This window comes from Dermochelys coriacea, chromosome 1 (genome assembly GCF_009764565.3).
Source record: "Dermochelys coriacea isolate rDerCor1 chromosome 1, rDerCor1.pri.v4, whole genome shotgun sequence".
NCBI lineage: Eukaryota > Metazoa > Chordata > Testudines > Dermochelyidae > Dermochelys > Dermochelys coriacea.
Window position 1 is genome coordinate 305,041,279 of NC_050068.2, and position 26,059 is coordinate 305,067,337.

The 26,059-nt window shown below is 39.1% G+C and overlaps 1 protein-coding gene across 3 annotated transcripts in view; it reads left to right on the forward strand.

Annotated features, from left to right (window-relative positions):
* MDFIC (MyoD family inhibitor domain containing) overlaps positions 1-26,059 on the forward strand; it is a 67,390-nt gene that overhangs the window by 616 nt on the left and 40,715 nt on the right. For 2 of the 3 annotated variants that reach the window (XM_038367853.2, XM_043495305.1), the window contains exons 2-3: positions 114-270; positions 9,812-9,943. In XM_038367853.2, the coding sequence (XP_038223781.1) occupies positions 177-270; positions 9,812-9,943 (226 nt within the window). In that variant the 5' untranslated portion in view covers positions 114-176. Of the gene's footprint in view, positions 1-113; positions 271-849; positions 889-1,378; positions 1,664-9,811; positions 9,944-26,059 lie in introns of those variants that run through there. The other variant, XM_043495310.1, reaches the window with a different exon arrangement.

A 26,059-nucleotide genomic window follows, 5' to 3' on the forward strand; every position in this document is an offset into this window, starting at 1 on the left:
GCAAAGTTGTTGCTTCTTGGGGGCCGGCCCCTCCCCAAGCCCCAGCCCCGGAGCCGTGGGCGTGCGGGGGAAGCAATGCCCTCGAAAGGCCTCTCGTGTGTTTGTCCCTTCAGGGTGGCGTGTTAGGCTGGTCGGGGGGGGTGGAAGCTCCTAGGACGCGGGGAGAGAGCTGGCAGATGTCCCAAGCGAGGGAACCTCTTCCTCCGGGGCCTGAAGGGCCAGCGCCTGCAGCTCCGACTGAATGCAGCCTTCTGCTCTCGCTGCCTCGCGGTGAGTTGCTTTAAAGTTTCTCTCCAATTGTTGCGCCTCTGATCGGAATGGTAAATTCGCTGGTTCGTTCGGGGGGGGGGGGGTGTTTAGCCCCGGTCTCTGCTGTTCCTCTGGACTCCGCTTGTTACTGCAAATGTGTCTCTGTGCAGTCAACAGGCAAAAAAAAATAGGTGGGTCTCACCCCCACCCACCCACCCACCCACGTTCCCTCTTTTTAAAAAACAAACAAACAAACAAACAAGGGGTGTCCCGAGAGCCCCATCGTGCTATGCCTTAACCGTTCCTTTTATTTCGCTTCTCAGCCTTGGGGGTTTGTTTGTAAGCACGTCTCTGTAATGCCTCTCAAATTCCCAACGTGTCCTCCGAGGAGATTGCGGTGGGCAGCAGGTCTGTGACCATGACTCGTTCAGGTTGAAGGTCGCTTTGTTTTCCCTTTGAGGCTATCCTGAGATACTGCTGACAAACCCGCTGTTTGTGTGCTCTATTAACTTATTTTTAACCCACTGTTCCAAGGGATGCATATCATTTGTTTTCATCTTAGTATGATGCTCTCAGAATTAAATCTCATTTTATTTTTAGTTTGGCACCCAAATGAGTTGATTTCTGGAAAACCTACATGTAAATGAGTTTGACAACTTATCTTCTGAAGATAACATACAGGAGCATGTGGTCATTTACTGTACATACTTATGGTCTGTGGCAATCGGGCTTTATCTTTTTCTTTTACAGCTGGCAGTTTTGATTTCAAGAATTCTGATAGCGATATAAAATAAGTCTCTGAAGAATAGAAAGGAAGAATCTAATTTAAAATTGCTTCAATTACCAGCTAGGTATAAAGTTACACAGCATGGTAACTCAGTTGTACAACTGTATAATAAAACCACACTCTCTTCTTTGGCAACATCTTTAAATCAATAGCTACATGGAATCAAAGTTGACATCTCATTTAAGAAACCAGAAAGTATCTGTAGCTAAATAAAAATGTTCTGGCATGTAGAAATGTTAAATTGGTTTATACTGATCTTATTTTTTTTTGTCCTAGAGAGTGACTCATAACTGCTAAACAGCAAAAGTGGGTTTTTTTTGTTGTTTTTTTTTTTCAAATTAGATACAGAAGATCAACTGTGCAGAAAAGAACTGTTAGAACCATGTTTTTGTCAGAAGGACCAGTGTCTGTAATACATATTTTGAGCATTAAGTGCCACCTTTATTGTGTCATATATTCAAATGTCTATACTGGTTAAACTTTACATGTAGGCCATACATAAAAATTATTGAAGTTTGGTCAGTGAGATAATTGATTTAGGAACAAGACTTTATTTTTAAGATATGTGGCTTGGAATTGGGTTTTTGTATTTTATTAATATGAAATGAAATAATTTGGCTTCCCAAATATTAGGCTTTTTTTTTTTTAATGACCTGGGACAAAATATGACACTGATTTGGCCATGGGAAAACTATGTGTAAGAAGAAATTTGAATTATATCTATTACATGTGTAAGTATCATTTTAAAGGATTATATGATCATGTTCTGAAGAGCCAATGAATCACAAGCGTTGTAAGTACTTTGGTTTAGATTTATGCACTGGTTGGGGCCTGTCACACTTTCTGGAGTGGTTCATGACTGTAAATGTCAGCCTCAGGGCAGACACCTGTAACTGGTTGTATGTTCTATAATTAGATTTTACCAACACAGTCCTTAAGCATTATACCAGTCCTACTAAGAAGTCACAGACAGTCCCCTTGGGCACTCCAGTCTATCTTGCCACCTAGGCAAGCTGGATTTAGTGATAAATGGTCACTTATACCAAAGATCACAAAATATTCAGGTTGTTCTCAGTCCCAAGAGACCAGTCACTCACCCCAGATCAATTTGTACCTTAGATCTCACACCAAAAACAATGCGGGTAACCAATCCTACAGTAAACTAACTCAGGCTATATTAACTAAGAAAATAAATGAGTGTTATTTTCAGGTTAAAGCAAGCAGACATATACCCAAAAATGAGTCTCTGGTTCCAAAAAAGTGACGGAGCTATAGTAATCTGTCAATTTGAAATGTCTTCCAGGGTTACCCCTACGTCCACCCTGAGGATCTCTTCTTCAGTTTAGTGTCTATGGCCCCGAGAGAGTCCAGACTCCAAAGATGAAAAATTTTCATGTCAGCTATCTTTTTTATTTTCCTCTTTCAGAATTTGAACTGATGGGACAAGGCCTTCTGCATGTAGCCTGGGTTGGCATAATTAGCAAAGTCTTTGTATCCTGATGTCTTACAATCGCCCATTTAGTCTCACGGTCCTCCTTGGTGGGTGAGGGAACCATTCCTCCTGTCTGAGCTCTCAAGTTCAGAGCAGGCATTTTTACAGTTATAAAGCAAAAGATGCATATTATCTTATAGCATGGGATACAGAGATTACAATAAGATTAATGCATTCAGCAATTTACAACCAATTTATAGAGTCTAAACACATCCTTACAAGTTTTACATCTATCTTAAACAATACTAACATAGAGATGAGCTGGTCTGGTTTTCAGCTATGAATTTGTCAATTCTCAGCTGACACCTACACCTTGTCAAGAGCTGCCACAGGGTCTACCAGTGTCACAGCCCCTGCAAACTCTTTAGCACATGTTCAACTTTAAGCATGTAAAATGTTCCATCGATGGATTGGAATATTATTTGCTACAACTTTAAAATGTGATGTATTTCGATGAACCTAAACTTGAATAGTATTTGTGGATATTTATTACTTTCTTTTAGCCTAAATCTGTTTTGGAGGGGAGGGGAAAAGGGAACAGGTGAGTTTATATCATTGTCAGTCATTATTCCAGCGCTTCAATCAGTTTAGCAATATATGGTTACAAAGCCAGGGTAGTTCAGGAATTACAGAATTGAAGGTTTAGGAAAAATATTTAGGACTTGACTCTTTCACCCTTATACACATTAATCTCCTGTTGCTTAGTAAGTTATTACTTGGTGTTAGGATGAAAGAACTGAGTTCATAGTTTAGATCAGTGGTTTTCAACCTGTGGTCCATGAACCCCTGGTGGTCCACAGACTATGTCTAAGATTTCCAAAAAGGTCTGTATCTCCATTTAAAATTTTTTAGTGGTCTGCAAATGAAGAAAAGGTTGAAAACTACTGTTTTAGATTAATAAAATTGTTTTGGGATTCCAGTACAGTATGTGCTCTAGTAAATTAAAAACTGAAGAAAAATGATGTCTACAGACTAGCAGTGGAAGTATATCTTGTAGATCAGTGGTTCTCAAAGTCAGTACGCCACTTGTTCAGGGAAAGCCCCGGGCGGGCCAGGCCGGTTTGTTTACCTGCCGCGTCCGCAGGTTCGGCCAATCGCGGCTCCCACTGGCCACGGTTCCCCGCAGCCCCCATTGGCCTGGAGCGGTGAACCGCAGCCAGTGGGAGCTGCGATTGGCCAAACCTGCGGCTGCAGAAGGTAAACAAACCGGTCTGGCCTGCCAGGGGCTTTCCCTGAACAAGCGGCGGACTGGCTTTGAGAACCACTGTGTAGATTCAATTTAAAGAGATTAGTTCTATGATGTATGAAGGTATGTTATATATACTGCAAGGAAAACAAAAACAACGAGGAGTCCTTGTGGACTTCCATCTTTTGACTCCTAGTCAAAAGACGCCTATGAGTCCATAATAACTCTGAGTATTGGCATTAATTTTATTTTGAGAACAGGACTTGCAGGGAAATAGCAATGAACATTTGCAATATTCTGTAGAGCGATTTCCTTGTGACCTGACCCTGTTAGGTGCTGCTGAGCACCTATGATTCCATTGACTTCGCTGGAAGTTGTAGGTTCTTGAAAGGTTTTTGTTTAGCGTACTGAAAGGCCAGAATGCTTTTTGGGGTAGGTCAGGGGTTCATGGAAATAATTTGAATAATTAATTACACAATTCTTGCTATCATTTTATTGAAAACTTCATCATTTTTAAATGAGGACTCCGTATATTTGCAGTAAAGAGTATAACTGAAACTCTATTTGCCTGGGAAAACTGACCAAGTTTCATTAATTAGATATAACTGGCTTCTTGTGTAGAATAGAAAATATTAAATGCACTTCAGTCAGAAAAACTATACAATAAAACCTTCTAAAATGTTTTCCATATTTGTCGAACTCACTTCTTGAGGACATCCATCTCTTCTTCTCTTCCATAATTCTGCAATGTGTTGCAAAGAAAACAGACTCTCCAATGGTGTTCTCTTCACTCAACTACTTGTACTTTCAGTTGCACTGTCAGATAGCTTAAGCCTAAATGTGCTCTTCCTCTTAAAACAAGACTCTCTATAAGGAAGAACTGTTTAAGATTTAAATGTCTGAAAAATGCCGCAGTTATGTGACTAAGAAAAAAGAAGCTGAAGAAAATAGCTTCAGCAGCTAGTTCGGGGGGGGAAAGAAAGATGATGATGGCAGCAAAAGTTATGAAGTGTATACTTGGCCACATTAAATATTTTTTTACACCATGCTCACTGACATGGCATCGGAGCATCTCTCCAATCACTTTATTAGACCATTTTAAAATTAATTGGTAAATATTTGTGTGAGTAAGGTAATTGGAATTTGGCTCCTCAGATTGCTGGGCTTACCGTCGGTAGCAAATGAATTAGTCGTATCGTCCCTTTTTGAAATTGTAAATTGAAATTGTCCCCTGTATTAGTGTTCTGTGGGATGTAGATTGGACTGTGAAGAACACCTAATGCTCCTAAATAAGAAGTACTTGTGGCACCTTAGAGACTAACAAATTTATTTGAGCATTAGCTTTCGTGAGTTACAGCTCACTTCTTCGGATGCATTCGATGGAAAATACAGTGGGGAGATTTATAAATCCGATGAAGTGAGCTGTAGCTCATGAAAGCTTATGCTCAAATAAATTTGTTAGTCTCTAAGGTGCCACAAGTACTCCTGTTCTTTTTGCGAATACACACTTAAGCACATGCTCAACTTCAAGCATGTGCTCAAAGTACCATTGACTTTGCATGCTTTAGTTCTTATATGAATGGGGATTTTTTTCCTGAATCCTGGGGCCATTAAAGAACACTGCACCCAAATTGGATTTGCACTGTAATAATCCTGCTTTACGGGGACTCCTAGAATTCCTTAAGGTTACAGCTAGCTACTCCAGTTGCCGTAATAGTCACACTTTACCAGCAGTTTGAGTGTTATGAGTAATGGGGATTTTTTTTTTTTTTTTCCAACTGTTGGGCAATTTTAGTTGTTTTTTTTTTTTTCCAAACTAGTTAAGTACTTACTTTGTATGTTTCCAAATATAAAATTATTTGGCTTATTATTTTTGTGAAATTGGTTTACTTCATAGTTGTCAGTGTTGGTTCTAAAGTTGCACTGAAAAGCAGAAAACTCATAAATGAAAAGCAGAAACTCATAAAGGCTTAACTGTAGCTTTTCCTGTAAACCTACTTCTGCTTTCAGTTTCATATGCATAATAGCAGTGAAATGATTCATGTCCACAGGGCTGTGATGCATCTGTAAAGCTTTGGGGACGATACCAAGCTGGGAGGGGTTGCAAGTGCTTAGGAGGGATAGGATTCAAATTCAAAATGATCTGGACAAACTGGAAAAATGGTCTGAAGTAAATTGGATGAAATTAAATAAGGACAAATGCAAAATGTTCCTTCCTAAATAGAGTAATCAGTTGCGCACATACAAAATGGGAAATGACTGCCTAGGAAGGAGTACTGCGGAAAGGGATCAGAGGGTCATAGTGGATCACAAGCTAAATGAGAGTCAACAGCATAACACTTGAAAAAAAAAAAAAAAAAAAAAAAGCAAATATTCTGGGATTTATTAGCAGGAGTACACAAGATATGAGAAATAATTCTTCTGCTCTACTCTACGCTGATTAGGTCTCAACTGAGGATTATGTCCAGTTCTGGTCACCACATTTCAGGAAAGATGTGGACAAATTGGAAAAAGTCCAGAGAAGAGCAACAAAAATGATTAAAGGTCTAGCAAACATGACTTATTAGGGAAGATTGAAAAAAATGGATTTGTTTAGTTTGGAGAAGAGTAGACTGAGGGGGGCATAACAGCTTTTAAATACATAAAAGGATGTTACATGGAGGAGGGATAAAAAATTGTCATCCTTAACCTCTGAGGATAGAACAAGAAGCAATGAACTTAAATTACAGCAAGGGTGGTTTGGATGGTATATTAGAAGAAACTTCCTATCAGGGTGGTTAATCAGTGGAATAAATTGCCTAGGGAGGTTGTGGAATCTCCATCATTGGAGATTTTTAAGAGCAGGTTAGACAAATACCTGTCAGGGGTGGTCTATATAATACTTAGTCCTGCCATGAGTGCCGGGGACTGGACTAGATGACACCTTGAGGTTCCTTCCAATCCTATGTGTCTATGATTCTATCAGGGCCTTAGACTGTAGTTAGCTGATAGATCAACAAAGGAATTTAGGCACCTAATTGCCAGTTTTGCTGTCTAAATCAAAGGATTCTACTGAGAAGCAGGTCAGCTAAAAGTTGTAAGTATAAGTACCTTTGTGGATCTAGTCCTGAGTAGAGTCTTTGGGGTAGGGACTGTCCCATCTCTTCCCCCCCCCCCCTTTTTTTTTAAAGCAGCAGTTCCTAGCACAAGAAGGACTTGATCCTGAGTCAGTACTGTAATACAAATGAATAACAGTAATAACCAGGGAAAGGTTATGATGCTTTTATTGTATCATCTGAAAAAACTTACAAAAGTTTTGAAGAGAGATTGGTTTTCTGGATGAACGCATTCTAATGAATATCAAACAAAATATCTAGGATGTTAGAGTTTGGAAATAAGCTGGGTTGAACAGCGTCTCTTTTTCTACTGGCTGTCAATTTTGAGGGTTAATTGCATATAGGCTGAAGAATGTAATGAAATTTCTCTCTCTGTATACTAGCCTTCTCTTCTTCAAGACCAAACTTGTTTGAAACTAGAAAAGTGTTATAAGTTCCTACAGAAAACCCATGAAAAAGGAGTGCACCTGTTTACAGCCTGGTCATGCCATTGCTTTCATAGCAGCTTTAGGAAAACTTGTTGGGAAAACTTTCTGAGCAGGTATGACCCAGCAACCAAGGTACAAGTATTTCCGTGGATTGTTGGTAATAGTCATTGTAATGCTTTAATTTAGTGACCTTGCTTTTAGGCATGTTTCATAACAAAACGCGAAAATAAAGTAAAACAACAAAATATCTACAAATACAATTTTTTTAACCTCTGCAAATGGAGGCAATGTTCGTCTTCAGGCATGCGTGGACAGCAACTAGCACATTGTTTCAGCACTTCCGGAATCAAGAAAATAATCAAAATCCTAGGAATGGAAGGGACCTTGAGAGGTTGTCTAGTCTAGTCCCCTGTACTCATGGTAGGACTAAGTATTACCTAGACCATTCCTGACAGGTGTTAGTCTAATATATAATCCAAAATGTCTCCATTATTTGAAGCCTAATAATGCAATCCAAGAAGCTTAAGATCTCAACTAGGGGGAAAATTCCTATTTTAAAAAAAAAAATTAAATTTAGATAGCCTGCTGGAGTGGTTGGTGGCTGGGTGGGAAGGAGAGGGAAATGAGAAGGTAAGTCAGTGGTTATTACTTTCACTGTGAAATTTGAAAAAACGTTGGAATAGATTTCATCTATGGACATTCGGGGGCAGATCCTCACTTGGTGAAGTTAATGGTGTTATGCTGCACATCTCTCTTTTGATATCCCTTCAGCAATTTAAGATACTCATTTTTAGATGATCCTCAGATCAAGAGTTATTTTACTGGTTAGTTCTGACACTCCTTTCTTAAATGCTGTGCCTTTGTTTTCTTGATAACAATTTAATCACAATTTCAAGAGTGGTTCACAGAATAGCCAATGAAGTAGGGCTGGCTGGCAGTGTACCGTATATACCATCATAGTTTTTCAAACAGGAATCAAAAATGAGAGAATTCAAGTATGGTTTATTTCTCAGCAATGAAAAGAAGTTGGGAAATGAGTATAAAGCTAATAGACAAGTAAAATTAAAGGTCATGAATAATGAATTATTCCGCAGACTTCAGATATTGGGAAGATGTCTACTTAAGACCGAATGATGACTGCTGTAGGTGTGGTGACATCTAAGGAAATTTGACTCTTACGGTTGGTTCTACGCTCAGAATTCTAGTTCACTTGGCTAAAAGTTAATTTGGAATGTTGACTGCCCCAAAATACAGTTGTTCTTTCAGTAGGACTGTTGTTTAATATCCTCTACTATATCAAGATTTTAAATAGGATTGTGCACCATCACATCTTATACAAAACAGTTACCGCTGCACAGTGAAACATCAATTGTCTTCCAGCAATTCAGGATTGGTTTCATAATTTTCTTAATTTTGCTGTTCTGGTTAGTGTAAGAGCAAAATCTTTCTTTTAAAATGATTTAAAATCGTTATTTGTCTGCTAGAGATACCTTTATTTATTTACTGTAACATTAAGAATTTCATGCAATTTCCTCCCCACTATTCAACAGGTGGTAGTTCACTTTATTTTAAAATAGCTTTAAATAGCACACATTATAAAACACATTCCAATAATGTTATGAAGTAATATTTCAAACTGCAACTTGAAATCGAAGTGCAGTATTTTTATGAACCATTTTAACATGGAATATAGATCCTTAAACTACAAGGAGTCTGGTGGCACTTTAAAGACTAATAGACTTATTTGAGCATAAGCTTTCATGGGTAAAAATCTCACTTCTTCAGACGCATGGTGATCTATCAGTGACTGGTGTGTTTTGAATAAAATAATTGCCTACGGAAGATACCGATGAAAGCTTTCATTTATTTTGGTGAGTGAAAATATGGGTCAGTGCTTGTGAGCAGGGGGAAACTACATCTGAACATATTACTGTTGAATTCTCTAGTACTTGTAAAGAAGGCTTAATCTCTTGGCCAGCACCGTGAAGCAAGTTTTCTTACGTTTGGAGCATGTTTATTACAAAAAGAAAAGCGTTTTGTAAATTCGGTTAGAACTTTATTTTAATTCAACAATGACTTTTCATATTTTTAAAAAAACTGAAAGTTCTGTTACCATGGGATTTTCATCTCCATCAGTTTTGGCTATTGGTCAACATAAGTCCTTAGTCATATGTTGAAGCTCAGACCTTTTGGCATAGTTCCTGTAGCTTTTATGAAATTCCCACATAGCAAGTAGTTTCTACACAAGATGCACATCTGCATGGGCAAAAATACTGGATGTTGTGTGTCATTTAGAGGTTTTATCTGAAAATGTTGTTTTGGAAGGTAAATAAACTTTGTTAAACGCCAAACACAGTTTGCCATTAAATTGTTGTCTTAAGGTGTATTTGCATAAGAACAAGTAAAATGCAAGCCCGCTGAAAGACTTTCGTTAAAGAAGTAATCTGATTAGCTGAGCAAAAATGATGGGAAAAGTGGCTGAAAACTAACATTATTGTGCATTTATTTAAAAGGGAAAAATAACACTAATGTTATCAGTGATCTGAAATTAAAATATGATTTTCTTTGATTTAGAAAAATGTGATAAAGAAAATACAGCTGCAGGAGAGAGACACATAACACCACCTTCCAATAACCAAAGCATACAACTAGAGATACAAGACCAGTCTGTCTGGGGAAATCGCACTGATGGTGACCTCATCAGAAGTAAGTATTTCCAGAACAAATTTCTGTCGTTTAGGCTTGCTTTACTAGCGTAATGGGGTACTGACTGTTGACTCAGTTAAATGTGTGTCAAATCAATTATGTTGCAACCATAATGTATGTCAACAGAATTTCTTCCCTGGAATGATTCCTGTCAGCATTATCAGCAAAAGGTTGAAACCAAGACATAAACAAGATGTTTTGGTGACTTGAGTGTCTCTGCATAACAGTATGATAGGTAACTCCTGTACAATTTACCTTTTAAAGACGTATTATGTGATGTGATGTACTTTGCCTATAAGCTCATGTCCAGATGAGTTTATGTAGCAGACAAACTAGTTGCAGTGTGCAACTTTACTAGGTGCTATCAACATAGATTTATCTAGTTACATGTTTAAGTTGCAGAGTAAACTAGGCTCAGAGCAGCTTTATGTAAAGCGAGAGCTTACATTCAGATACATTGAGCAACTGAGGAATTTCAAGTCCTAAAGTAGCATGCTTGCAGAAAGGTCTTGCATAACAAAATGTAGCCTCTCCTGACACAGAACTAAAATAATGTTGTAAAACATACCTTAAAGCTTGACTGGTAAGGGATTTACATTAGATAGCTTTTAGAAGCTGCACCCTAGTCTATAATTTATTTTAAATAAAGAATGTAAGACTATTTTCATTTTCTCTTTTTCAGTCAATGTTTATGCACTGCCCAGTGTATTCTAAACATGCTTAATATGCTTATAGATCAAATGTTTTGCTAATAACTGTTACTGCTAATACTGTGTTTACTTTAACATTCTGTGAATAGTTGAGCTTTTGAAAGTCAAGGGAATGGTAGCATGGGGAAGTGTCTCGAATTATAAGGTATATTCATAAATTTGAATAAGCTAAAAGCAGCATTTTGCATCTACTTTCAACCTGAGCAATGTGGACTGACCATCCACTTAAAGGTTAGAGTTGCGGCACACTCTGCATGTATTGTCCTTCAGCGGAGTTTCAGTAGGATAAATTTGTGCTACTCTAGTCCTCCTAACTCTCCATAGTTAAGCATTTATTTTCCCTTTTGTGGTCCCATCTCCTCCCCTTTCTGTAAGCAGCTGAATAAAAGTCTCTTGAAATATCAACGTCTCCCTTTTTTAGATAACTAATTCCATAAATATTTTGCCATATCTTGGATGCATTGTATTACTGATTAGGTGTTTCTTAAGAGAGCCTAAATTTACCTAAAGGTAAATCTGCACATTTTTCAGAGTTTGGGATAATAGTTGTTACATACATTTCTGTTGCCATATATAAAACAGTATGGTGGGAGAGCTGTGCCACAATTAACAGGTTCCTTATCCCAAAGGACTATCAGTCTAAGGGCATAAGCTAGGGCAATTCAAAATACTGTACTGAATATCAAGGTGTGTCTGCACTACAAGCTCTACAGAGGCAAACCTTCAGCTGCACCCCTGTAGTGTAGACATTTGCTACAGCAATGGGAGAGATTTTTCCATTGCCATAGGAAATTCCTCCCCCTTTCCCCAAGAGGTGGTAGCTAGATCAATGGAAGAATTCTTCTGTGGACCTAGTGGTGTCTATATTGGGGCTGTGGTCGTCATACCTATGTTTTTCAGGGTGTGATTTTTTTTTTTCACACCCTTGAGTGACATAGCTAGGTTGACCTAAGTTTGGAAAAAGTGGATGTTAAAAGGTTTTGGAAAGGAAGAGAGTGATGTTCTAAATGTAATGGTGACAGGAAAGAAGATGCAGAGTTGAGAGTGAGCAAAGAGAGATGGGTGTAGTGGAGGAGATGAGGAGGGTAGAATTGTTTGCAGAAGAAGGGGTGTGGGGTTCCTTGTAAGTTAAGAGAAGAAGTTTTGAATTTTATGTGGAATAAGAAAAGAGGTTGGGGAGGAAGTCCTAGAGTTCTGGGAAAGTAAAGTCAATTGGTAGCAATATTTTAGATGGACTGAACTGCAATGGAGAGAGAAGGGTATAGCAGAAAGTTGCAGTAGTCAAGATTTTTAAAAAAACAACTAGTGTGTGGATTCTGTTATTGGCAGTTGGGTTGGAGATGGGAGGATAGGTTTTTTTTTTTTTTGTTTGTTTTTTTTTTTTTTTTTTTTTAAATGGTATAGGAAGAAGCAGCAGGAATTAGCAAGTGCGTGGAAGTAAGGAGAGTCTAAAATGACACCATGATTGAAAACCTAAGTAATGGGAGGGATTCATAGATACTAAGGTCAGAAGGGATCATTCTGATCATCTAGTCTGACCTCCTGCACAGTGCAGGCCACAGAATCTCACCCACCCACTCCTATGAAAAACCTCACCCATGTCTGAGCTATTGAAGTCCTTAAATCATGGTTCAAATACTTCAAGGAGCAGAGAAGCCTCCCTCAAGTCCACCATGCCCCATGCTACAGAGGAAGGCGAAAAACCTCCAGGGCCTCTCCAATCTGCCCTGGAGGAAAATTCCTTCCCGACCCCAGATATGGCAATCAGCTAAACCCTGAGCATATGGGCAAGATTTACCCAGGAAAGAATTTTCTGTAGTATCTGGCTGGTGATTCAGATCCCATCCATCTAATATCCCATCTCAGGGGATTAGGCCTATTTACCCTGAATATTTAAAGATCAATTACTTACCAAAATCCCATTATCCCATCATACTATCTCCTCCATAAACTTACCAAGTAGAATCTTAAAACCAGATAGATCTTTTGCCCCCACTGCTTCCCTTGGAAGGCTATTCCAAAACTTCACTCCTCTGATGGTTAAAAACCTTCGTCTGATTTCAAGTCTAAACTTCCTGGTGGCCAGTTTATACCCATTTGTTCTTGTGTCCACATTGGTGCTGAGCTGAAATAATTCCTCTCCCTCTCCTATATTTATCCCTCTGATATATTTATAGAGAGCAATCATATCTCCCCTCAACCTTCTTTTAGTTAGGCTAAACAAGCCAAGCTCCTTAAGTCTCCTTTCAAAAGACAAGTTTTCCATTCCTCGGATCATCCTAGTAGCCCTTCTCTGTACCTGCTCCAGTTTGAATTCATCCTTTTTAAACATGGGAGACCAGAACTGCACACAGTATTCTAGGTGAGGTCTCACCAGTGCCTTGTATAACGGTACTAAAACCTCCTTATCCCTACTGGAAATGCCTCTCCTGATGCATCCCAAAACCGCATTAGCTTTTTTCACAGCCATATCACATTGGCAGCTCATAGTCATTCTATGATCAACCAATACTCCAAGGTCCTTCTCCTCTTCCGTTACTTCTAATTGATGCGTCCCCAATTTATAACTAAAATTCTTGTTATTAATCCCTAAATGCATAACCTTACACTTCTCACTATTAAATTTCATCCTATTACTATTACTCCAGTTTACAAGGTCATCCAGATCCTCCTGTATAATATCCCGATCCTTCTCCGAATTGGCAATACCTCCCAGCTTTCTATCATCTGCAAACTTTATTAGCACACTCCCACTTTTTGTGCCAAGGTCAGTAATAAAAAGATTAAATAAGATTGGTCCCAAAACCGATCCCTGAGGAACTCCACTGGTAACCTCCCTCCAACCTGACAGTTCGCCTTTCAGTAGAACCCGTTGCAGTCTCCCCTTTAACCAATTCCTTATCCACCTTTTGATGTTCATATTGATCTCCATCTTCTCCAATTTAACTAATAATTCCCCATGTGGCACGGTATCAAATACCTTACTGAAATCTAGGTAAATTAGATCCACTGCATTTCCTTTATCTAAAAAATCTGTTACTTTTTCAAAAAAGGAGATTAGGTTGGTTTGGCACGATCTACCTTTTGTAAAACCATATTGTATTTTGTCCCATTTACCATTGACTTCAATGTCCTTCAATAATTTCTCCTTCAAGATTTTTTCCAGGACCTTGCATACTACAGATGTCAAACTAACTGGCCTGTAGTTAGCCGGATCACTTTTTTTCCTTTCTTAAAAATAGGAACTATATTTGCAATTCTCCAATCATTCGGTACTATAAGGTGGGTAGAAAGCTGGCTAGATTGTCGGGCTCAACGGGTAGTGATCAATGGCTCCATGTCTAGTTGGCAGCCGGTGTCAAGTGGAGTGCCCCAGGGGTCGGTCCTGGGGCCCGTTTTGTTCAATATCTTCATAAATGATCTGGAGGATGGTGTGGATTGCACTCTCAGCAAATTTGCGGATGATACTAAACTGGGAGGAGTGGTAGATACGCTGGAGGGGAGGGATAGGATACAGAAGGACCTAGACAAATTGGAGGATTGGGCCAAAAGAAATCTAATGAGGTTCAATAAGGATAAATGCAGGGTCCTGCACTTAGGATGGAAGAATCCAATGCACCGCTACAGACTAGGGACTGAATGGCTCGGCAGCAGTTCTGCGGAAAAGGACCTAGGGGTGACAGTGGACGAGAAGCTGGATATGAGTCAGCAGTGTGCCCTTGTTGCCAAGAAGGCCAATGGCATTTTGGGTTGTATAAGTAGGGGCATAGCGAGCAGATCGAGGGACGTGATCGTTCCCCTCTATTCGACACTGGTGAGGCCTCATCTGGAGTACTGTGTCCAGTTTTGGGCCCCACACTACAGGAAGGATGTGGATAAATTGGAAAGAGTACAACGAAGGGCAACGAAAATGATTAGGGGTCTAGAGCACATGACTTATGAGGAGAGGCTGAGGGAGCTGGGATTGTTTAGTCTGCAGAAGAGAAGAATGAGGGGGGATTTGATAGCTGCTTTCAACTACCTGAAAGGGGGTTTCAAAGAGGATGGCTCTAGACTGTTCTCAATGGTAGCAGATGACAGAACGAGGAGTAATGGTCTCAAGTTGCATAGGGGGAGGTTTAGATTGGATATTAGGAAAAACTTTTTCACTAAGAGGGTGGTGAAACACTGGAATGCGTTACCTAGGGAGGTGGTAGAATCTCCTTCCTTAGAGGTTTTTAAGGTCAGGCTTGACAAAGCCCTAGCTGGGATGATTTAACTGGGACTTGGTCCTGCTTTGAGCAGGGGGTTGGACTAGATGACCTTCTGGGGTCCCTTCCAACCCTGATATTCTATGATTCTATGATTCTACTACTCCTGAGTTTACAGATTAATTAAAAATTCTTGCTAATGGACTTGCAATTTCAGGTGCCAATTCCTTTAATATTCTTGGATGAAGATTATCTGGGCCCCCCGATTTAGTCCCATTAAACTGTTTCAGTTTCGCTTCTACCTCAGATATGGTAATATCTACCTCCATATCCTCATTCCCATTTGTCATGCTACCATTATCCCTAAGATCCTCTTTAGCCTTATTGAAGACTGAGGCAAAGTATTTGTTCAGATATTGGGCCATGCCTAGATTATCTTTAACCTCCGCTCCATCCTCAGTGTTAAGCGGCCCCTCTTCTTCTTTCTTAGTGTTCTTCTTATTTATATGGCTATAGAACCTTTTACTATTGGTTTTAATTCCCTTTGCAAGGTCCAACTCTACTCGACTTTTAGCCCATCTCACTTTATCCCTACATGTTCTGACCTAATTGAGATTAGGTAGCTTTCCTTGCTGATCCCTCCCATCTTCCACTCCCTGTATGCTTTCTGCTTCTTAATCACCTCTCTAAGATGCTTGCTCATCCAGCTTGGTCTACAACTCCTTCCTATGAATTTTTTCCCCTTTCTTGGGATACAGGCTTCCGATAGCTTCTGCAGTTTTGATTTAAAGTAATCCCAGGCCTCCTCTACCTTTAGATCCATAAGTTCTTCAGTCCAATCCACTTCCCTAACTAATTTCCTTAATTTTTGAAAGTCAGCCCTTTTGAAATCAAAAACCCTAGTTGCAGATTTATTTTTGTTAATCCTTCCATTTAGTTTGAACTGAATTAGCTCATGATCACTTGAGCCAAGATTGTCCCCTTCAACCATTTCTTCTATGAGGTCCTCGCTACTCACCAAAATTAGAGTGGATGCCATTTTAGATTTAGTCGGTTCAGCAACTACTCGATGAAGGAATCGATCAGCTATCGCATCTAGGAAAATCTGAGCCCTATTATTATTACTAGCACTGGTCCTCCAGTCTATATCTGGGAAGTTAGTCTCCCATGATCACGCAGTTTCCATTAGTATTTACTTTATTAAAGACATTAAAAAGGGCTCTGTCCATATCCAAATTAGATCCCGGAGGTCTATAGCACACCCCAAGCACTATCGTAGGAGAGGCTTTACTAGTTTTCTTCCCCAATGTAATTTTTGCCCAGACGGACTCTGTCTTATCCATTGCATCGCTTCTTGTTTCTTTACATTCTACCTCATCATTGATATACAATGCTACTCCACCCCCTTTACCTTTTGTTTCTGTCTTTCCTAAAGAGCACATACCCTTCAATACATGTAGTCCAGTCATGACTACTATTCCACCATGTTTCTGTTATCCCTATAATATCTGGTTTCACTTCCTGCACCAGTAGCTCTAGTTCCTCCATTTTGTTACCTAGGCTCCTCGCATTGGTGTATAAACATCTTAATTTTTGCTGTTTGGCCTCGCTCACATTTTGTACCCTATTAGGCACAGTCATTCTACAGCCATTATAACCTATTAGACTAGTATCCACACCGCCCTCGCTCCTTATATACATTCTCCTACCCACAGCTGTATCGTTTCTTACTTCGTCTTCTTCCCTCTCAATGCTAAAGTCTGGTGTGGAGATTTCCTGGACATCTCCCATCCATCTCCCCCTAATTCCTAGTTTAAAGCTCTCTATCAGTTGTGCCAGCCTCGATCCTAGAAGTCTATTTCCTTCCCTACTCAGATGAAGTCCATCCCGAGAGAACTGTCCTCTGTCCGTGAATGCCTCCCAGTGGCCATACATCCCAAAGCCCTCCTTATAGCACCACTGCCTAAGCCATCTGTTGACAGTCATAATCTTGTCACACCTTTGTTGCCCTTCTCTAGGAACAGGAAGGAATCTGCTAAAGATCACCTGAGCCTCAATTTCCTTAAGCGTCTTCCCCAGCCTAGCATAGTCTCCCTTAATACTTTCCAGCGAGAATCTAGACGTATCATTTGTTCCCACATGAAGGATAATTAGGAGATTCTTTCCCGCTCCCTTTAGGATCCTTTTCAACCTCAGGTCTACATCCTGTATCTTAGCACCCGGAAGACAGCACACCCTTCTATTCTCTGGATCAGCTCTAGTTACAGGCCTGTCTATTCTTCTCAGTAAAGAGTCCCCGATCACATAGACCTGCCTTTTCCTGGTGACTGTGCTATTCTCCAGTCTCTCCCCTGTTCCCTCTGGCTGCAAGTTCTTTCCATTCTTATTTTCCCTTATAATCTTCTTCAACCTATCCTGTATCCTCCTGGGGCTCATATTTGGTGTACTCTCCCTTGACTCTTCCGCTTTTCCTGTAGGACTAGCCTCTCTTCTCTTCTTCCTTACCCTTCCACCTTCAACAAGTATCTGCTGAGCCCCTTCTTCATTTTCCAACTCTGCAAACCTATTCCTAAGCTCTATTTCTCCTTCACTAGCCCGTCTTTTCCTCTGCCTGGTTCTTTGAGTCACATGTTTCCACTGACCACTTTCCTCACCCAGTCTCCCCTCAAAATTCCCCAGCCCTGCTTCCATCCGTGAGTCTGAGCTTTTCTCTTCAGATACCTCATATCTTTGCTCCATCATCTGCTCAAACCCCTTCCTAAACTCAGCGAGACTTTCCACCTGCATCTCCAAACCTCGGATCTTTTCCTCCATCAGCTCTATCAGACGGCATTTCATGCAGAAAAAACTCTTACCGGTTCCCCCCTCCAGGATCATGTACATACCACAGCTTCCACATCCAGTCATCCTCAATGTGTCTTCCACTACAGGAGTCACTCCCACAGCTGCCTCCATATCTGTCATCACCTTCCCACCTAAATCCTGTTAATCTGGGAAACACAAGCCACACCAAAAAGACCACCCCCCCCAACAAAAGCAAACCTCAAACAAGCACCACAATCCAAACTCCCACTCAAACTCCCCTGTTTAGAGCTCTGTTTGCTAGCTCCTGTGCCGCTGCCGGGATCATCTCATCACAAATATTTTCCTGGGATTTTCAAGAAGGTTTGGCATTGGCCTAATTGCTCCCATTTAAGTCAATATCAGTTTTACCATTGACTTCAGTGACAGCAGTTAGGTCAGTGCTGAATACTTCTAAAGCTCCCATCCTTTACTGCTATATGAAACTCAAATATAAAATGCTGCCGTTATGATGAAGCATGTGTGAATAACTGTTGTGAGATAATGAATACTCATTTTGTATTTCACCATTGGTTTTTTCTTAATGCAGAGCAAAGCAAAGTAGTAAAAATCATGATACTAAAGCAGATTTTCTCACTGTTCTTCAGTTGTGGGCATGAGGAGAGGCATAGCTTTTACATCACATAAGCAGTATTTGACTCAATTACATACTGCAAGTGCTATTTGTAAAAGTTTTATGCATTGGTGTTCTCGATAATTGAAGCTTGAATAACAGAACAAGTATAATAAAGAGAACCTTATGTGTCTAAAACATTATCATCTTAATAAGTACTTCAGCTAAGCATGATAATTATTCAACCAAGTATGTTGTATTATTCAAGTATATTCAAGAAATATTGTATATAAAAACAAGTCTGGGACTAGAAGTAAACAGTGTTTTGGCATACTGTTATATTTAAAATAAGAAAATTTACATAATGCTGCCTAGTCAAATAATTAGTTTTTCATGTTTTTAATTAATTTTAAACAAAGGACACATAGTAATTTTTGTTCAAGAGTCTTGCCATCTATTTACCACTGTCCTAATGATTCAGTTTCTCTTTTTCCATAAGGATTGTTTTGTCAACCCACACAGTTGATACATGCCTCCTTTTGTAATAAGAACCTTTTAGTTTTCATATGGTAAATGTTTCCATCTATTAATTTTCCAGGTTTTTCTTTTTTACAGATGTTTCTTATCCTGCTGTGTATGTAACTAAATTTATCCGTCAGTTTTACTGATCCAGATACAGTAAAATAGATCAGAATTTTAGGGACTCCGTGTAACGAGTTCACTATTTTTATCATTGCTCATTTGCATTTGTAAATTCATGTTACAAGGCAGAATCAATAAACTGAAATATCTCATCCACTCACTGTCTTATACAAACCCCTTTACACCCCTTAGCTTGCAGCCCGTTCCCCAAACCAGCTGCAGTTTTGTTACACCTTTACATGCTTGGACTCCCACATATCCCTCTTGTTACCACCCCCACCCCCCAAAATCCCCAAACGTCTCAGAAACCAGTAATGAACACCTTCATACTACCCCTGACAAGTGACCTATCCCCAACATACATCTTTCTCCCAGTTGATGATCATTCAGACCATAGTGTAGGCATACTTACAAGATGGGGATCTGTATTCTGGAAAGCAGTGACTCTTAAAAGGACTTGGATATCATGATGACCAGCAGTTCCCTCTACACTGCTGCGGCCAAAAGGGCTAATTCAGTTCTTGGATTAATGAATGGGAGAGTATTAGGTAGGAGTGGAGGTGATATTACATCTGTTTTTGGCACTACCTGAATGCTGTGTCCAGTTTTGGTGTCCACACAAGGTTATGCTAATAAATTAGAGAGGGCTTAGAAGAGAAAGATTAAAGGATTGGAAAATACACCTTATAGTGAGAAATTCCAGGGGCTCAATCGATTTATCTTAACAAAGAGAATGTTAAGGGTGATGTGATCACAGTTTATAAATACTTACGTGAGAAATAGACATTTGATAATGGAGGGCTCTTCAAGCTAGCAGTTGAAGATATAACAAGATCCAGTGGCTGAAAATTGAAACTAGACAAATCCACATTAGAAGAAAGGCATACATTTTTAACAGTGAGAGTAATTAACCCTAGGAACAACTTGTATTACTCTAGGAGATTTATGATCTTCTCTATTACTCAAATTTACACAGAGATTTTATTTTATTTTCTACAGTTAATGAATGAAAACAACTGCTATAGGAAAAGGTCTATTTCAGTATTTGCAATACAGTATTTTTGTTTTTTGGTAGGTTATATTATACAATTTAAAATTTAGGACAAAATTTTATAACTCGCATTATAGTATTTCATTTTTAGAATGATCCCTTCTGCTTGATTTCAGTCCAAAGATGAATTTTTCTTAGAAATCTTAGTGTATTAAACCGTTTTAAAGTTATGAGAATGAAAAATCTTGTTCTGTTAAAAAAAATAGTCTTAGTGCTTGGATTAACTCAAATGGCTGTTTTCAAACTTCAGAGTTGGCAAATCCTCTATGATGGCTTGTTACTCTGTAAGTCTAAAATGCTTTAAAAATTAGATTAATAGAAATGAATGAAAATAGCATACTGATCTTAAATAGTACATCCTCATCCTTAAAGACATAATTGTGCAGTGTTCCAAATGGGATAGATGCAGTGCACGAGTAGGCATGTGACCAGAAGTGTATCTAAATAAACAGTCCAGTTTTGTTTATTTCAATGCCCACACATTCAAATAAAGGCATGTAGGATATGATCTTGAATGTTTGATCCCCTTTGAGCCATTTAACATATTTTCAGAGGAAGTGTGTCCAGACAACAGATATAGTAGTTGTGTCTAGAAGCACCTTTATGTGTAGCCACTTCTTGGGACACCTAAGCAATTTCTCCTTCAACCAGATCACCCTAACCTCTGACCCATCTACCAAACACCTCCTTTACTAACTTCTACTTTTCGCTCTAATGTGCTTCCTCTCTCTCAACTCTCAGATCTCCTTTAGTATGTATTGACTGGCCTAATTCCATGTGTATTTTAACTTGTACTTCCCAGCCGGTTGTTTAATTCCTTATCTGAAACTAAATCTATTATACATGATGTTTATTCAAGTGAACTATTACAGTGAAGTGGAGAAAAGAGTTTGGCACCCAAAAGGCTGATGACCTACCAAATAGTAAGATTGTTCATACAGTGATTTCAAAAGTATGCACTTTTATTTCAAACTGTTGAGCATAAGCTAATCCTTTCAGCACTACATAAGGATGAATAATGTGACTTACTGTGACAGTTTGCAATCAGTAAGTACCAAAACATTAATTCTGATTATTTAACTTTACTTTAAAAAGACAACAGAGGATAAGTTATGTCTTGCACTATATTGGTTATACATCTTGTACTATATACAGTTTTTCTGATAAGCTTGATCTTGCATTGTACGCCAGTTGTTGTGAGAATTCTGATCTTAAATGAGACGTTTAAGGGCTTAGTCAGCTCGGGGCAGGTCATTGCATTATGTGCTTCTTGTATTTTAGAGTGGGCTCTTAACTGGTCCTTTCTATGGCACTTGAGTTTAGTCCTGATACAGGTGCATCAAGCCTAGAGGAGGAGAACTTAGAAGATTTTAATAAAAGTGCAGTTGCTGGAAACTGGTAAATGCAAGTGAGACATCATAAGCCATTACCAGCAGTACGCAGACAGAATAACAATCTTGAATATTCCTAATATAATCACAGTTCCGAAGTAACACAACCAATGGAGTCACATTTCTCCATAATGAATACTATTGACCACTACCTCCTGAGATTTGAGCTCTGATTGTTTAGATCTTTGTCCCACCCTTTCTTCTAATCAGAAATGTGGATGAGCTCTTTCCTATTGTGAGGAAGGCTTTTGCAAAAAGGTAGGCTTTACATTGTCCCTGGAAAGGGTCCATATTAGGATCATTCTTATTTTTTACTGTAAGGTATTCCAAGTTCCCTCAGCTGAGCATGCTCTGCCCCTTACTCTGGAGAATTTCACCCTGGACTCTATCAGCTGCAGTATTACCTTGAGTACATTTGTCTTGGTGGCAAGACAGTATCTGAGATAACCAGGCTCTTATCAGTTAAGGTCCTTGAAGGTTAGAACCAGGACTTTGAAGTTAACCAGATATTGGAAGCCAGTAGAATCAGCAAAGTGCCAGTGATGTGTACTTTGTAGCCTTTTTTGCTTAAAAAGGGGCGGGCAGGCTGTTGCATTTTGTATAAATTGAAAATGTCTTGGTTTTTAATCCATAACCCCAGATAGAATGAGTTGCAGTGGTTTAACTACCATGGCTAGTTTTTCATAGTGTGTAACCTCCTGGGTGACTGAAGGTGGTGGGGTTTTTTTTGTTTGTTTGTTTTTTTTGGCTAATCCCACTACTTGTGTATGTAGCAGCAGTCATGATTCCAACAGGAACCTTAGATGCTGTGCTGGGTGATCATAGTGTTGATGCACGTATGCTACATATACTAATGGCCAAGATTATTTGAGGCCTTTTGTTTCTGTATTACTGCATGCCTGCCTCAACAGCACTCTACCTGGTTGCTTGGATGGCAATCATAAATTCTGCATGTAGTTTGGGATTTCCAGATAAAATTAAAGATGATCGGGTTTGCCATGTTTTGAATATAAAGTAAATTTTAGCTTAATTTCAGAATAGTGTCTGTTGGCACTATGTCAGATAAACTGAATCCAAAACTGTTATATGCTGAATTGGTTTTAAAAATAGTTCACTATAATTGTAATTACTTCTCTTAATTGGAAAATATGTATATTTGTCTTGTGCCTTTAAAGTGAAAGAGGAATAAAAGTGTGACTAAATTCAATGTGAAATAGTATGGAGCCCGTGAGTTAGTGTGGCTTCAGTCTGCTATTTTTGGTAATACTGGTTTCAATTAGCCATATTTAGCATTGCAAACAACAAATTGCATTCTGTACAAAAACATGATCATACATGAATTGTACTTTTAGAATACTTTTTTGCCCCCAAAAAAAGTCATGAACATGAACCATTGCAGAAATGGTTAGCCTTTCTCATTTTAATTTCTATGTCTTTTTCATGTGTGTTATAGCACAACTTGGTGTAGGTTGCATGGCTGAAGAGTGTTAATGCGTCTTCCATATAGTGTGTGTGTGTGTGCATATATAGGTTACATACCATAGTGAATTCTCTATCGCTTAAATCAGCCTCTGTACAGATGACTGGAAGATAGCTAAATGTAATGCCAATTTTTTTGGAGGCTAAATGTAATGCCAAAAAAAAGGCTCCAAAGGTGATCCTAGCAATTATAGGCTGGCAAGCCAACTTCACTACCAGGCAAATTGGTTGAAACTATAGTAAAGAACAGAATTATTAGACATGTAGATGAACATATGTTGGACTAGAGTCAACACAGCCTTTGTAAAAGGAAATAATGCCTCACCAAGCTATTAGAATTGTTTGGGGAGACTCAGCAAGCACATAGACAATGGGGATCCAGTTTTATACTGTACTTGGACTTTCAGAAAGTCTTAAACAGAGTAAGCAGTCGTAGGGTAAGAGTGATCATGGATTAGTAAATGGTTAAAACATAGAAAACAAAGACTAGAAATAAATGGTCATTTTTTAGAATGGAGAGAGAGAAATTGTGGGGTCTCCCCAGGACCTGTATTGGGACCAGTGCTGTTCAGCATATTCATAAATGATCTGGAAAAGGGGGTAAATAGTGAGGTGGCAGAGACTGCCCTCAAGACAAAATTACTCATGAATCCAAAGCTGATTGCGAAGAGTAACGAAAGGATCTCAGAAAACTGGGTGACTGGCCAACAAAATGGCATATGAAAGTAAGTGTTGATAAATGCAAAGTAATGCACACTGGAAAACATAAACCCAATTATACATACAAAATGATGGAATCTAAACTAGCTGTTATTCAAGAAAGATCTTGGAGTCATTGTGGACAGTTCTCTGAAAATATCGGCTTTTTTGACTCTTGCTTTACATTGAGCAAACAGTGCTAGGAACTATTAGGAACGAGATTGATATTGTATGTCACTATGTAAATCCGAGGTATGCCCATACATTTAATACTGCATGCAGTTCTGGTTGCCCCATCTCAAAAAAGATATATTTGAATTGGAAAAGGTACAGTGAAACGCAACAAATGTTGTTAGTGTTATGGAACAGCTTCCATGTGAGGAGAGATTAAAGAGATTGGGACTGCTGAGCTCAGAAAAGACTCAACTAAAGGGTGATATGATAGAGGTCTATACAATCATGATGGCATGGAGAAAGGGGATAGGAAAGTGTTTTGTTATTTACCCCATCATATAACACAGGAACCAGGGTTTACCCAACGAAATTAATAGGCATCAGGCTTAAAATTTATATAAGGAAGTACTACTTCATACAATGCACAGTCAACCTATGGAACTCATTGCCAGAGGATTTTGCAAAGGCCAAAAGTATGGGTTAAAAAAACTAGATTAGTTCCTGAAGAGTAGGTCCCCCTAAACGCTATTAGCCAAAATGGTCAAGGACACAATCCCTAAACCTCTGACTGCCAGAAGGTATGACAGGAGATGGATCACTCGATAATTGCCTTATTCTGTTCATTCCTCTGAAGCATATCACACCATCTGCTAGACAGCATACTGGGCTAAATGTACCATTGTTCTGACCCAGTATGCCCCTTCTTATATTCTTAAAATGAGAGAGCCCAGAATAGTAGTTTACCTCCTAGTCTTTTGTAAACACTTCTGTGGTTGTGACCTGTCCTGAGTGACAAACTAGCAATCGTCTGAGGGGACTTAGGTACCCAATTCCCACTGCAAGTTAATGAGTGATTATGTGAATCTGAATGCTAACAGTCCTGAGGATAGAAGGATCTCTAAACATTATTTATTTTGCATTACAGTCCCCGCAGTGTGTGAGGAACTGCCTACTAATAATATTGGTCACCCCAATTTCAAGGTTGACATCAACAATCACAGTTTGTACTAATGGGGCTTTGCATGGCTCAATAAACTAATTTGGAGAGAACAACATTTCCCGGACTGACCACAGAGCCATTTGCTTGCCAGTGTTAATTGAGTTGCATGTTGTTTCCATGCCTGGCCCCGGGCTTCCAGCTGCACAGCGTGGTTCTCCTCAAAGTTGTGGATACTCACACTTACAGTGTGGTGCCATCTGATGTGGTCAGATGCCAGTTTATCAAAGATCAAATAGGAAATATTCATCTTGTGCAGATTTTGTTTGAGTATCTTTGAAGTGTTTCATCTGCTCTTCATAGTTATGGTTGCTGGAGCATAATTCAGAATATAGAATTTGTTTTGCTAGACAATTCTCAGACATACAAATTACATGGCTAGTTCATCTCCGTTAGGTGCAAATCAAATCAGCCTCAATACCAACTGATCTTTTGCCAAGACTTCTGTGTTGGACAGCTGGTCCTACCATTTGATGCCCAGCAGTCATCGTAAGTGTTGCAAATGGAAAGTGTCAAGGTTTTTAATGTGCCATTAATAACAGATCCATGTTTCACTCCATAGAGCAATGTCATTAGGACAACAGCATTATACACTTAAATTTTTGTCTGTTTTACAGAGATTCCATGTTGCTTTCTGATTCAGTGATAAAGGAAACCATATTGCGGCACTGGCTTTATTTATTTGCATATCTACTTTGTGATTGATTGTCATATCATTGTTTAACATGCTGCTGAGATTACTAAATTGTCTGACGACTTGGAGCATGGTACCTTCCAGGCTTACATATGGATCTTGATAAAGTCGTTGTGGAGCAGGCTAGTACATAATTTTTATTTGAGTGAGGGTAAGGCCAAAGTTCTGAGCTGCCACAGCAAAGCAGTTTGTAAGGTTTTGTAGTGCTGCTTCAGAATGTGCTAGGAAGGCACAATCATTGGGGTAGAGTAGTTTCTGGATCAATGCTTCAATCACCTTGGTATTCACATGTAGAGGATAGAGATTAAAGAACTTGCCAGTGTGAAAGTGGATAAAGACTCCATTTGAAGAGTCTTGGAGGATTCCTCTAGTATTACAGTGAAGAATAAACCAAAAATCCTTGCTTTTCCTGCCCCATTTGTGATTGGAAATGGGTTTGTTAGATCACCATCAACATTAACTCTTCCAAATGTGGTTTGTGGAATAGCCAAATGATCATAAAATTTTTACAATCTGGACATCCAAATTTAGAGAGCAGTTGCTAGATGTCAGTGTATTTGACCATGTTGAAAGCTTTGGTTAGATCAAGAAACACAATGTACAAAGGTTGATGTTGTTTGCAACATTTTTCCTGTAATTGTCAGATGATGCAAATCAAGTCAACAGTACTCTAC